Source organism: Anser anser, assembly GCF_964211835.1.
Source record: "Anser anser genome assembly, chromosome: 20".
Taxonomy (NCBI): domain Eukaryota; kingdom Metazoa; phylum Chordata; class Aves; order Anseriformes; family Anatidae; genus Anser; species Anser anser.
This window is the reverse complement of record NC_139741.1, coordinates 5,731,958-5,745,896: the sequence shown is the minus strand read 5'-3', so window position 1 is coordinate 5,745,896 and position 13,939 is coordinate 5,731,958. Positions and strand designations below refer to the sequence as shown.

Below are 13,939 nucleotides of genomic sequence, written 5' to 3'. Positions count from 1 at the left end.
AGGTTTGACTGGGGGTCCGAGCTGGTGGCCTAATTTTTGGCACTGCCCACGTGGGTCATGGCTGTTCTGAAAAAGCCCTGGGGGAGCAGGTCCTACCTGGCTTTGGGGTGATGAGCACCTCTCTCCGTGCAGCACGGAGCCCGTGCATGTGATTCCTCGAATCAGGGCATGCCGGAGCCCACACGGACCTCTGCTCCTTTGCTGCAGTGGGGAAAAGACATCACACCTCTTAAAATCCTTGTAGGTCCCACCACCCGGTCACTCGGAAGTTGTTCTGAGCTCTGGTGTGTCATTTTACAGAATTAAGGTGTCCAGTTGGATCCCAGTCTCCTGACAACATTTCTGATTCTCTGCTTGCTCCTGCATTCCTCCCCCCTCTCCCTTTTCCGATCCCGGTTCTTTATGCTGAATTACGAGGGTTAAACCAGTGGCATTTTGCTTCTGTTCCCTCTGACCAGTTCCGCCCGTGACCCTTGGATTTTTAATAACAGCAGAGATGATGGTCATTTAATGCAGCCCCCTGCCTGCAGCGTAATCTTCATCAAGGTTTTCCTGTAGCCTCCCTCAGGCAGCTTATCTTGTTGCTTAATTGTCTTTATGCTTCCTCACAGCTTCCTATTTTAACCGTATTTCCTTCAAACTGCAGCCGCGTTTTGGTCCTGGCTCAGGAGTGACTGCCTTCCAGCTCGGTGTCTGTCAGCCCTGGCTGTGAAATTTGGGCTGGGCAAATTATTTTGGGTGAGTAGAGATGATAGAAAAGGGCATGTCTCACCACGAAAGATGAATCATTCTTTTGCCTTTTACTCCTTGTTGTAGTAACATTACTCCTGAGGAATTTTTTTGCTATTTATGTGATTGTCACATGCGATTCCATCAGAATTACAAAGGAATTCAGCACGAATTAGTGGCCACTTAACGCTGCAGAAGGCTGCGATGTAAATGTACTCCATGATCTCATCTACAACTCAGTCCTTAGCGGATGCTTCAAGGTAGATTTTTTTTTTTTCCTAAAGTGGCCATAAATTGCAACCAGTCATTGGACTCCTTCCAGTCCTACAGCAATTACTGGGCCAGTTCAGCTGAAGGGTTTGATCAGGTGTTTTACTAGCAGGATTTTATTTCGCTAAATGAACATCTCCTAAAGAACCGGGAATGTAATATTTACACGTTAAAGTGCTGCTGTAATGGCACTGCATTTAACTTCACTAGGAGACCAGGAATCCCGTGGTAAAATGCCTGATAACTGCTGCATTTACCAGGGGAATGAATTTATAGCGGTTGAATTCCTCCAGCAGAACAAAGGGCTGCATTATGAAAGCACCCTCGTCACTCTGACAAAGGTTGGAGCCAGTCTTGATTCTTCCTCCGGCAGAGGAAGGCGTTGCTTTGCGTCGCAGTGGTTGTTGCATTGCCCGGCTGCTGGAAATATTTTGGGTAACGGGGTGGGATGTTGTCCTTCTGTCTTGCCCACTGCGGGCTGCATGTGACTTGGTCTAGCTTGGGAAATCCGGGAGAGGTTCTCCAAGGGAAGCGGTTGATGCAGGTGGGACTGAAATCACCCAGTGCAGCTCCTGTGCCACGGCTGCATGCCCAGATCTGCCCTCATGCCACCCGTCCCCGTGCCCAGATCTCGGGACAGCGCTGTGCCACCTCTGCTGCTCACTTGTATTAGGCACCTCCGTATAAATAACCCGGGGTTAGCCATGCAGCTCCTCTCTCCCTCTATTTTCTTCCGCCGGTATTAATAGTAGCTAATTATTGCTTTTACTATTAGGTCATGTGTTGTAAATACACTAAATGCAGAACGCATCCCGCGCTTGCCGGCTCGTGTGTTAATGCCTATATTCTGCCTCGTAACATCCAGCCTAATTGGCTGCTGGCGCTGCACTGCCTGACACGCCGCTTTTTGGGATAATTGCTCCCAAAGTCTCAGCATTTCAATGCGGTCGGTATTACACGATCTAGCTAAAAATCGTTCCAAACAAACCCAACCTCAGCCCCAGCCCAGCTGGGGCGGTGTCGGAGCTTCCAGGCAGGAGCAGGGGGCTCTGTGCAGCCTCTCCCCCCCGCGGCTCGGTGGGTTGGGGTTTTGGGGTGCCCCCGCTGCCATCGGCGCGCTGCCTGCGTCCGTGGGTGGCAGCGGGATGAGTCCCTGCCAGCCCGGTCACCAGTGAAGAATCTTTTTAATTATCCAAGTGGTGGTAAATGCCTGCTCTTATTGGTATGTGCATAAGCTGTAACTTTGCTAATTCTCATCTTTAATCTCTTTGGGCACAGCTGGATGCCTGCGCTCCTCAGCGCTGCCTTTCTCCAGCGCCTGGAGGACGCGGGCTCCCTGCCCTGTGTGCCAGTGTGGATGTGTCCCCCAGCAAAAGGGCTTCAGGCTTCTACCCCAAAAGCACTTGCGGGTTGTTTGTGAGCATAATGTCACGCCAGCCTCATGGGATACGTGTGCCCTGTTCGGTTTTCAGCCGCGCAGCGCTGCAAGCCTCCCAGGTGTGACGTTAGTGCTGATTTTGTCTTTTTCTCCACTTCCCATCTGGGAGCTGGAGCAGAGCAGAGCCTGGCTTTGCCATTCGCAAGGAGACTGTCTCCTTTACCCCGTGTGCTGATAGCTCCGGAAGAATCACTCGTGTTCCTCGAGGGACCCCCTTCCCCTCTCAGGCCAGTAGTAGTGCTCCTTTGTGGAGGGAGAGCCCGATGCCCTCAGTTCACCAGCAAGCAGCTGCGGTACCCAGGACGTGCACGCTCGGCTGTGCTGCTGCAGAACAGCGAATCCTCCCTTTCACACTCTTGAGCAGAGCAGAACATATGTGCTGTTACCTCTTAATTCTTCTGTGGAGCATTAGGACTAATAAAAACCTTCCAGGGCGTCTGATGGCAGAAGCAGCTGATGTTGCGTGCTAAGGAAACAAAGGCTGGTTGCAAAAAAATAAAAACGACATCCCCAGCACCTACTTCTTCCAGTAACGGTGAAAAAAGTGTGTGACCCCCTCCCATGGCAGGTGACACGAGTTGCTTGGCTAATTGCATGGGGCCTGCATACCTGGGTGGTAAGGAGGGACTGGAGCACCGGCATACCCTTTAAATAAGAGAACATTTAAACGTCATTGCTTTCATGTTTGCCTCCTCGCTTCTAATTACTGAAGGCAGCTGACTTTAAAGCACAGGCCATTTCCTCCTCTTCCTGCAGCGGGGTCATAACAGCTTGTTTATAGACTACCGGGCTGGTTTGCTGCAACAGATTGTGACTTTAAATAGAAGGTTGCTAAGAGTGAGGTAAGGGCGGTGAGAGCATCGGGCTCGCTCAAAACAAGTCGCCTGGTATTTGGGGAGATGGGAGCGGCCAACAAAAGAGCATCAAGGGAGCGGCGAGGGAAGAGCAGTTGTCTCCAGCAGTTGCCATAAGATGAGTGCGAAGGTAGGTATGTCCTTTAACGAAGAGTGATTGTGCCAGCTGTGTCCTGGGGAAACCTCTCCCTGTTTTTTTCCTGGAAGATCTCACGAGACGGCAACGTTACTAGTTATTTGTTCATCCTCAGCAAAATGCCAATAGCTCCTGTTTGGCGTTGGGCTGAATATCAAAAAAGTTGATTCATTGACTTAAAAACAAAACAAAACCTACACTGGACAAATGCTAGAAAACATGTGTTGGTAAAGAGGTGGACTGAGTGATGAACATATTTTCTATCTCTTGTATCTCTGACTCATACGGCCCTAGCTTAGTGCAGATTTTATTATCTTATCAAACAATTAATTACCTACATCCTTTAATTTCATATATATACAGTTGGAGATTGTTGTTTTTGTCTTCAAGTGCCTCTTATCCTCCCCAGTAGACCGTTGCTGCTAAATAGAAGGGATTATTTTCTTGGTGGCCATGCCAGATTTATTTATACTGCTAAGCCTGCTCTAGGAATTGGGGTGAAAAAGACTACCAGACTATCAAATTCAGCTTACCCCCTCGGATTTAGTCCCTGGCAAGGCTTCTGCTGAAGTCTTGGAAGGAAAAAATTCATTAGATGAACCTTAGCATGATTTTTTCCGTGGCTTTGATTTTAATCAAAGTGCAGGCTGGAAATTGTTTTATCATTAGGATCTGTTGACTGAATGTCAATGTGAGGCGGTTACCCCCGCCCGCCCCGACTCGTGTACAGACGCATCCTGTGTGCTTAGGTAAATCCCAGGCTGGGAGTGTGGAACAGCAAAAAGGGCAGAAATTAGCCTCTAAGGCTTGCAAATGCACTGCAGGCTGATGCCTTTCTGCATTTCAAGGACCTAAGTTCAATTGCAGCACTGTTGTTCTGCCTGTCCATAATGGGCTGGCTAATCAATTAAAACGGTCCCTTCTTAAACCGTTGCAGGAGGGAAGCGTGGTGCAGAAAAACTGCCCGCAAGGTCCGCAGGCTGCGGGTTAAACACCGCAGCTTTTTATCCCCAGATCTGCTGAATCAAGCCGGTGTGTTTTACCCAGGTTGCTGGGAGCACAAAGAGGAGAGACGCTGGTGGAGCTCTTTAGTAGGTTTCCGAGCGGTGTTTGTGCATACGGCGCCGGAGCTCGTTCCCTCCGAAGACCAATTTACACAAGCCCCAGTGACTGCGGCGAGCCTTTAACTCCCAAACCTCGGGGCTGCAGCTCAGCATCCTTGCTGAAGACGCTGCTGGGGCCGCAGGGAGCGCCGGAGGAGGGCTGGCCGCGCACCGGCCCCACTGCACGGAGGAAGGAGCCTGCCGGTGTCGGAGCCGGCGTGCCTGCGCTTTCTGTAATGCTCGCTGATTAAATCCACCGCGGGTGTACGCGTTTGAATTTTAAAGAGCCTCGCTTTCCAGGTCAGCGCAGCGACTAGCTCAGCCCCAACTTCCTTGTGAATGGGAAATAAAAAGGGAGCGGGAGGCTTTGCGTGTTCGAGGCCGACAGGGTCTGGTGCCTGCGCATCCTCGGGGCGAGCTAGCGGCCACGCGGGCAAACCCCTTCCTGGTGACGCAGGGCCAAAACCCACTGCATGGCAGGCAGAGATTTTCGTTGCTAGCTGGAAGGAGTGGGTCAGCACGCCCTGCTGCCGCGACCAGTATAAACCAAGAGCAACCAGGCTGGAATTGGTGGGGACAGAGGTGTCAGGGGTGGCGTAGGAGCGAGGCGATGCCGGATCCCGATGGCACGATGCCTGCGCGCTGCATCCTGCCTGCAGACCAGCTCTTCGCGCAGCAGAGGAAAGTAGGTCAGCACCAGGTTCCCCGCCTGCCGGCACAGGCGCTGGATTACACGCCCGCATCCCGCAGCGGGAGCGGCTCTGGTGTTTTTCCTCTGGGAAGGCGCACGGAGAAGCAATTCGGCGCGGCGTGGTGCTGGCTGGAGGCCATGCTGCGTTGGCTGCTGCCGCCCCGGTGCTCAAGGGGCTCGGAGCCCTGTCTGCCCCTAAATATCATGGGGGATGCTGCCCCACGCAGCAGGGCGGTGTTTTGGGAGGGCTCCCGGCATGCTCTCGGCCCCTGCCCATCCCCTGAAGGTCCGATCCCGTGCATCTCCGCGCCTCACCACGGCCGTGAAGCTCCAGTTCTACTCGAATGATTACCCGACACGTTAATTGGGACTCCCGCTATGATTAAAAAGAAATTTCAGATTAAGCCCGCCATGCTGTGTAGCTCGGGAAGAAAACATCTCTTTATAAACACAGCAGGAATGCGGGGACTCCATTATTATTGTTTTTTCTAACTTTGAAGAAACTGGCTCTCGCCGCCGCTTTGACCACAAGGAGACAAGTGCGGCAGTCACTCGGCTACGGTCGAAGCTAAATGGAAGGGATGCTAGCGGGGAGATAAAATTGCAGGGTGTTTTTCCTTCTTTTTTTTTTTTTTTTTCCTTAAATCCATTATGATTATCACATTATCTCTGCGGACCTCAGATCCTGTCCGCGTGGGTCTCTGCAGACTCAGGCAGAGCTTGGAGGAACCCGCAGGCTGCGGGAGCCACGCGGATGGGCGAGCGTGGTCACGAGCATCCCTGGGGACCGTCCTCATGTCAGTGTCACTCAGGTTTTGGGCCTGAACTGCTGTTTTGATGGGGACAGCGCCGACTGCCAGGTGAAGTGTTGCGAGGCCTCATACACTTTAAAACTATTTGCTCTATTTATTTTCGACTTGGAAGGCTGTAACGGAGCTCACAGTCAAAATCTAACCCTCCTCCACAAAACGCTGCCTTCGGCCGGGGAATATCCTCTACGAAACCACTTATTCCTTCACGCATGAATCTTTTTGCCTTCTTAGATGAATCTTTCTGCACGCAGGGTTTTAGGAGGGACCTGCCACAGACCCCAGGCAGCTGAGCTCGCTGTGAGCCGGGGGCACAGGGAACCTCCTGCATCATGGTGGGAGCTCAGAACCCAGAGCAAGAAACGCGGTGGGTCTGCAGGATCCTCGCCCTGCATTTACTCCGTGCTGGACTTGCTGAATCGCCAGGCAAGGGCAGCGCTGGATTATCCCCCGCGCCCCCTTCTTCCTTATAAACTCCCCTTCTGGTGTTCCAGCCGAAGCAGCATGAGGCGAGTAAAGTCTGCTGCTCAAATGAGAGTGGATAAGCTCAGTTTACTTGCATTTATTCATGACTTCACCACTCCACTGGGGCCTGCAAAATCAGAGCCAAAAGGAACTGCAGCGAAAATTGGCCTACATGTGACGGCTTTAAATAATCTGCCCTTTTGCTCTAGTTCTGTGTTGAGATGTGCTGGAAGCCTGAGGAGCTGGGAGCTGGCGTGGTGTAGGAGCTGCGTTTTGTTTTCTTGCTCCGGTGTTTGAAGCTGCCTTTGGTCTCCTGCACACGGAGGAACTCGGGGAAAGTTACGCAGCTGGGGAAACAAAAATCTATTTAAGAATTCCCGTGTTTAGTGCACGGCTTGAAATTATGGGAATCAGCACAGAGAGTGGATTAGCTCTTAATTCCACAGACGTGAAAAATAAGGAAGAAAGCAAACAGAAATAAACTGGCTAGCGCACGTTCCCGATGTTGACACCCAGGACCAGGGTGGTGTGCCGGGCTAGAAAACACTCACTAGGAAGCCGGCAGGAGGACACTTTGCATTAAAAACTGTCTTCTTGTTTGTGCTCGCGTTGTGCAAACAGATGCAACTCCCAGGGGACCCCAGGGATGCCTGCACCAGCCGGAGGGGCCGCGCGAGCCATTGGGGAGCCGGGTGCTGCCGGGCTGAGCGAGGCTTCGCTTCGGCACCCGTGCAGAAACGGGAGCGGATCTGTCTGCAAACCAGGTCACCACTGCTCGTGCGTGTGTTCTCTTGGGCCTCCTTGAATCACATCATGATTCCTCTTCCCCCCCCAGCTCCCAGCAGCTGGGATTACTTTTCACGTGCTGTGCTCACATAATTGTATCTAATAATTTCTCAACTGCCTTTCCTTCATTCTTGAGTCACGTATGACCGCCTTTTCTTTTTTTTTTTTTTTTTTTTCCCCTTTATGTGGCTACACAACCCCACCCCAGCCTGCACGAGTGCTCTCCTGCCTGCTTCTCCTGTGCTGTTGCCTCCTGTCTCACTTTTCCACCTTGGTTAGATCCACAGAGGAGGACGGACCCGCAGAGGAGGAGATGCTTTAAAGCAGGGCTTCTGCCCGCGCTTACTATCAGGAGAAAAAAAAAAAAAAACACACAAAACCACCAAAAATCTTGGGGGTTGCTGCAGCCCTGAGCATGCTGGTGGTGCTCGTGGTGCCCCCAAAGGGGCATTTCCCAATTTCACTCTGCAAAAACCCCGTTGCAGCCACGCGATGAACCTGGCGGTCCGGGTGCCGCCGCGCCAGCTCGTCGGGTCAGGCTGTTAGCCTCCCGTGGTATATTTAGTTCAGGTTTAGCAGGGGCTCTGCGTGCTTGTGTTCTCCTGTCTCCTTCGCGTTCGACGTGCTAAGTAGATGCAGGAAGGAGCCAAGAAGTCTGCCCGCTGCCGCGAGGACGCAGGAGCGGTGGCAGCCCGCGCTGCGTAGCGATGGGGTTGGGGTTTTTGGTTGCTTGGTCCTCGGGATCCTTTGGCAGCCTACGCACTGAAAGTGTCACTCTGCTTTTCCTTTTTTATTACTATTACGTGTTTTTTTAGAATGAGGTTAATGCATGAGTTAAAAACAACACAGACAGAAAGGGCAGTTATGAGACCGTTGATCTGGAAGCGCTTCCTTAGAGAAGAACAGTGAGAAGCCAAAACCCACGACCCCTGGATAGCTCAGCTGTAGGGTGGGCAGAGGGAGCAACCAGGAAAACTTTTTCCAGGGAGAGCAATCTGCACACAGTATTGAGAAGCCAGGTCTGAGTCTGTGGGAGAAAAAATACCACGAAGTCATGCTGGCAGGCGCGGAGCAGAGGCGTGTGCGGTACCGGCGGAGGTGCGGTGCCCAGCCCTGTGCCTCGGGCATCACGAGGGCTTGCAGATTTGCACAAACAAATCCGTCTCTGGGGATGGCCGTCCTGGCTGGGCGTGGGATCCGCTCCTCTGGAAAATGAAGCATGCAGACCTGAAAATGGAAATCTTTCCGGGTGAGACAGCAAACAGCTGAGAGAGTTTTGTTCTTTGGTAACGGCCTCGGAAACCTGCAGTCCGTCATATGAACAGCTTCATATTTTACTAGAAGAGTGTTTTTCTTTTGACCCCATGTGGCAGAGCAGCCACAGAAGGCAGGAGGGGAGCTTCCACTCATTTAAATCCTGTTTTGCTTTTTCTCCCTCTGCTAATTTTTTGCCTCCTGGGCAGGACGGGGTGAGCGGCTGCAGCCAGGCAGATGCTGGGCGCGGGCATCCTCCAGCACCACGCTGCCTTCTGCCTCCTCCCAGGGACGAATTTCCCCATCCAAATGAGATTCGTCAGTTTAAACCCACGATTCCGCTTCGTTCTTCAAATGGAAAACACAGAAGTCAAAGCCTTTGGCAGGCACTGCTGTGCTGGATAGGGCTTTGCAAGCAGGAGACCGCAAACAAGCAGAGAGAAGAGATGGAAAAGAGAAAGGAAATTCTGAGTAATTTTAGGAAGTCTTTCACCAAGCGGATGGCAAACAATGCGTGCCTGACCCTCTGCCTGTCTGCGGTACGAGGGCTCTGACAGCCAGCTTCCTGAGAGTGCAGTAAGCTGTTCATAAATCAAAAGCACCAAGACTATCAAATTTGTTTATTACTCGGGGTTGTGCCGCTCTGCTCAAGTTGAGTAGCTGTTTTGTTTCCTTTCTTCTAGCTGCGTTCCCGAAAAAGATTTGTTGGAACATAGCTGCACAGATCCCTTTATCCTTTTATTTTATTTTTATATTTTTTTTTCCCCCAGAAGATACAGAGAGCGCCCTGGTAGAGCTGGTGGTGTTAATGTTCTGCAGCAGGAGTGAAATAGCCTGGAGATGTGCAGTGCGACATCAGGGGCGTGTGCCCTAAATAGGAGGGTTAACCAGGGCTTATTCAGAAGGAAGGCAGTAATTGCAGCTTGTGTGAAGCAGTAATATTCTTTTGTGCATTATTTACCCAGGAACATCTGCTAATACATATACATTCTATGGTGCATGTAAACAACCTGCGCGGGAAGAGGATTAGGAGATTTATAAAAAATTAGAAGCAAGTTAAAAGGGCAATTAGAAGAGCAGAAAGAGATATTGAGCAGTGAATTAGAGAGGATATTTTAACACACAATCAGAGCTTCCCGAGACGTATCCAGAGCAGAGAGAAGGTAAAAGAGAAAATTGGTCAATTACGACATGATAGCAGGGAATTGGTGACATGGGAGAAGGTAATGGCTGATTTGTTAAACAGTTATTTTGATTCTGTTTTCACAAAGGAGGAAGAGGATGGAGGGCAGCTCCGGAAAGGACTCGGGCTGTGCAGATGAGGCAGGGAACAAGCCAAGGAGCCTGCGGAGAAACAAAGGCACATTTGCAGAGCGGCTGGGCGTAGGCAGAATTTCACCCCTGTTCACAAGGTGGGGGAAAAAATGGATTTTACTGGTGCTGAGCTGGGTGGCGAGGGGCTGGTGGTGCGGAGCTGGCTTTGGTCCTCTGGCCTGTAGTGATAACCGGCTGCTTTTGAGCAGAGGCCAGGGACCAAGGTGGTCCTGGAGATGAAAGGTCCTTCTGCCTTTGGAGGCTGTTCCTCCAGGAGAGGGGAGGATGGAGAATATTGACAGACAGACAGACAGACGGACGGACAGACGGGAACACAGAAGGGTGCTGCTTGTGGCGCATCTTTTACATGGCTATGGAGGTGGTTGGGCTCTCCAGTGGCGCTAGCGTGACACCTCCCCAAAACCACAGTTATCTGTGTCTTTTTTTTCTTGTTTGTTGTTCTTCATTCCCATCCCATACCCCCAACATGACAAGCAACACAAGCACATCTCTAATCACCGCTCCCATCCGCAGCCTGGTGTCAGCGATCTCATGTTTCACCAGGGCGAAAAGCAGACGGGAGCTCGGGTACGGATGGGCAGGAGACGAGGGCTGGCAGAGAGGAATTGTGTCAGGCTACGAGACCTCAAGGAGACAGTAAGCTATGGAAAAGGGAAATATTCCTGGTTGTGCAATAGAAAACATGATCTTGGGAACTGTTCGTGGGGCTGGGCTTGAAACTGAGACAGGCAAAGCACGATGGAAAGCATCGGCAAAGGGAGAGCCTAGGGGAGGCTGCACCTGATGGACCACAGAAATTGTTACATTGGCTTGAAAGAAATGTGAAGTGATGCTTTTTTTCTGCACTGCCCCTCTGAAAGGGGGAGTGGGTCTCAGAGCTACTTTCTGGGGCAAAGGAAGCAAATTGGGAACGGTGATGTGGGGGCACACGGTAAGCTGTTGTCTGGGCAGCGGTGGAGAAGGTACCAGAAGCTGCAGAGGTGTGATGTCAGCTTAGCCTGGGGCGCCAAACATTTATTCTCAGCATCCGAGAGGTGCTTGGTTTTCATCCTGCCTGGGAGGACAAGAGACGCAGTGTCATGTGCTTTGTGTTTTCAAAGCATGTAGGAAAAGCTCTGTATTAGCAATTACAGGATGAAACTGTGGAAAAGTGGTACAATGGATAGAAAATTGGCTCTGACTCAGGAAACGGGATTCTGCAGCCGTGAGCGAGTTTCCAGAGGCACAGTGTGGGGTCTCTTCTGGGTTCTCTTTCATTTAATTTTTTTTTTTTTTATGGAAAGGATTTGCATGAACAGCCCAAAGTTAGAGCGTTAAAGCTCACCGACACAGCCAAATAGAAAAGGGGAAGCAGGCACGCTGGGAGGGCCTCATCTTATCCCCAGCACAGCGAACAGAAAGGGAAGCAGTGCCTGACCACAGCTCAACGAGCAGCCTGTCTGCCTGGACCCAGGGAGGGGAATCACTGCCTGGCCAAAGGTGTGCTTGCCTTGGGAATCCCTTCTTTCCCTCTCACAACGAAGGGCTATGTCCAGGGCAGCACGGAGGGAGCTACAAGCAAGGAGGGTTTGGGTTTGTGCCCGAGGAGAAGCGCATCCATCCGCCTCCAGCCCAGCTCTGGCTCTGTGGTTATCCCCGTGTCCGAAGGGATGCACGCTTTGGGGTTGCGGGAGCGCTGCTTGGGAGAAAAAGGGATTTCTGCCAGCCTCGGAGCAACGTGCAAAATGCATGAAGACATGCTGTATGAAAGGATCGTGAGGCACGCACGAGAGCCAAGTGGGGCTGTGGTGGAGCCGCACCACGTGGATGGGAAGGTAGCTGTTGAGGCTAAGTGTCAGAGCATGCCATAAAAATTTAGTTTATCCTCAAAGAGCTGCGGTTGTCGAGGAAGAATGGGTGCAGGGAGGGGTGGCGGCAAAGGGAAGGCAGGAGGAACATCAGAAACCTGTAGTCTGTGTCAAGTGACACCTCCTATTTAGCAGTGTATCACGTCTCCCTTCTGGTTTTTAAACAGTAGCCTTTATTGCTAGGAGTTAGAGTGCTTGATTGACAAGGCTTGTAATACACCGTGGAGTTGCCTTTATTTTTCCTACATGTTAAAGGAAAAGATACTAAAAATACAATTATGGTTTTGAGCCAGGCGTAGTCTGTTCTAATATAATTCATCTCAAAGACTATCCATCGTGCCTGCTGCACCCAAATCATTTATAAAACATTAGCATCTCCTGTGCTGACATTTCACTCCTATATTACAGGAGTTATACAGAGACTTAAAAAAAAATTAATAAAGTGCTTCTCCTCTTCATTCTCCCTCTGAGAGCTTTGATTTCCAGAGTATGAAACGAAATAACCAACATAACAACATTCTCCACTTCTAAGGGACAGTGCCAGACTCATTCAGTTGCTATTGGTTATAGAGAGTAGGACGTGAGGGAGCTATTTCGGATCACGGATTATTTGTTCTGGCTGCATTGGACATCCCTTTAGTGGAGGTTTAGAGCCCTGTAGACGGAGAAGTTTGGATAGGAGTTGGAACAGAGAGGGCTTGATGAAGTAACCTCTCCCTTCCTCCTCCCTGAGTCCCTCCTGCTGTTCCCCAGGACCCGTATTCCCACCCGGAGCATCCCACCTGGCCCGGCCCCGCTCATGGGGTGCTGTGCGAGGAGAGGGGCAGCGACACCGCTCCTCCCCAAGCACCGAGCTGCTCCTAATGAAGGACGGCAGGGAAATTTCCTCTTTTGCTTGGGAGATCCCTCTGCATTTCCAGATCCCTCCAGGAGAGCTGGTGCAGTGTAAATGCCCTCTCCCCACTTGGGATCATTTTAGGGGCACAGGGAGGGTGGTGTGGGCTTAACCATGCGGCACCCACACTGTAAAATGGGACTCGTGCCTGGAGCCACTGGGAGTTGCATGCTGGAAAAGTGCCCCCCTCCCCAGCTGGGATACCATAACGAAATGAAAAGCAGCCTTTTCTTGTCCAAGATCACTTTTATTTCCCTTGTTTCGTTAACCTCAGTGTCTGTTTTGTCTTGCATATCCACGCCGACAGGGAATTAACACCGGCTGCAGAATTCAGGCAGCGCCCACGGGCTGCGCTGGGTGCCGCCGGCGGCTCTGCCATGGCCACAAAGCAGACCACCGAGCGCATCCCGACCACCGAGCGCATCCCGACCACCGAGCGCATCCCGACCACCGAGCACATCCCGAACACCGAGCGCATCCCGAACACCGAGCGCATCCCGAACACCGAGAACATCCCGACCTGGCATCGGCTGCGGGGCTTAACTCAGGACAAGAGGAATGCGCAGCCCTTCTTCCCATCCTTCAGCTGGCCACGACCCCTTCCCATGGCTTTCTTGGGCCTTTCTCTTTCCCACTGCGGACCAGAAATGCTGGGCACCATGCTTCTCGCAGGTCCCGCGCTCGCTGCGCTTTCCCACTTCTCTTGGCTCTCCCCATGGCATGACCCATTCCTTTTAAGAAAAAAAACCTCTGCTCCTGACACTGTCAGGGCCACCTGCAGCCCACAAACCTGCTGCCCGAGTGAAAACCTTAGGCCAGCTATAAAGGTCCTCACACGACCAACACCGCTGGAAGCCCCCAGCCCCTCGCCGCCCCGGGGCTCGCAGCACTTTCCCAAGGCAGAGCTCTGTGGCTGTGTGCATTGGGACCGGGCGCTGCTAATCCACCTCCCTCTCCCCCCCCGTTACAAATTAGGACGTAAGGGTGAGCTTTGGCTCTCTGTATATGGACTTTGTTGCATTGCATACTACCCCCCCAGACCCCTCCCAGAGTTTAGTGCTCTAAATTGCTAAGAACATTGGTCCCCCGCACGCACTGAGGCTGCCGGATGGCTTTCAGCATCTGTAGGCACTGCTGCCGTTTGTGGTCTTGAGAAAAGGATATACTGTTCTGCTATAAATTCAACAATACAATCCTTAGTTCTGAAGATATAGTTTCCATATAGTTTATAAACATTATAAGACATACATATGGATAATTGAGGGGAAGGGGGCCTGTGCATTTGTTGGGTTTGCTTTTCAGATGTGTGAACACGGTTACAAAAAAC

General features: G+C 51.6%; 1 protein-coding gene across 4 annotated transcripts; it reads left to right on the top strand.

Moving 5' to 3' along the window:
• The first annotated feature begins 734 nt into the window (after positions 1–734).
• On the top strand, positions 735–13,847 carry LOC310884674 (uncharacterized protein). 4 transcript variants are annotated; one of them, XM_083806743.1, is made up of 5 exons: positions 735–3,421; positions 4,365–7,259; positions 9,807–9,947; positions 10,384–10,506; positions 12,920–13,847. In XM_083806743.1, the coding sequence occupies exons 2-5, from the start codon at positions 7,117–7,119 to the stop codon at positions 13,683–13,685; spliced, it is 1,173 nt and encodes a 390-aa protein (XP_083662869.1). In that variant the 5' UTR covers positions 735–3,421; positions 4,365–7,116; the 3' UTR covers positions 13,686–13,847. The 4 variants fall into 4 exon arrangements, with proteins under 4 accessions (XP_083662869.1, XP_083662871.1, XP_083662872.1 ...); XM_083806745.1 differs by having other exon boundaries at positions 4,365–8,530; XM_083806744.1 differs by having other exon boundaries at positions 738–3,421; positions 10,414–10,506.
• Positions 13,848–13,939: the final 92 nt, after the last annotated feature.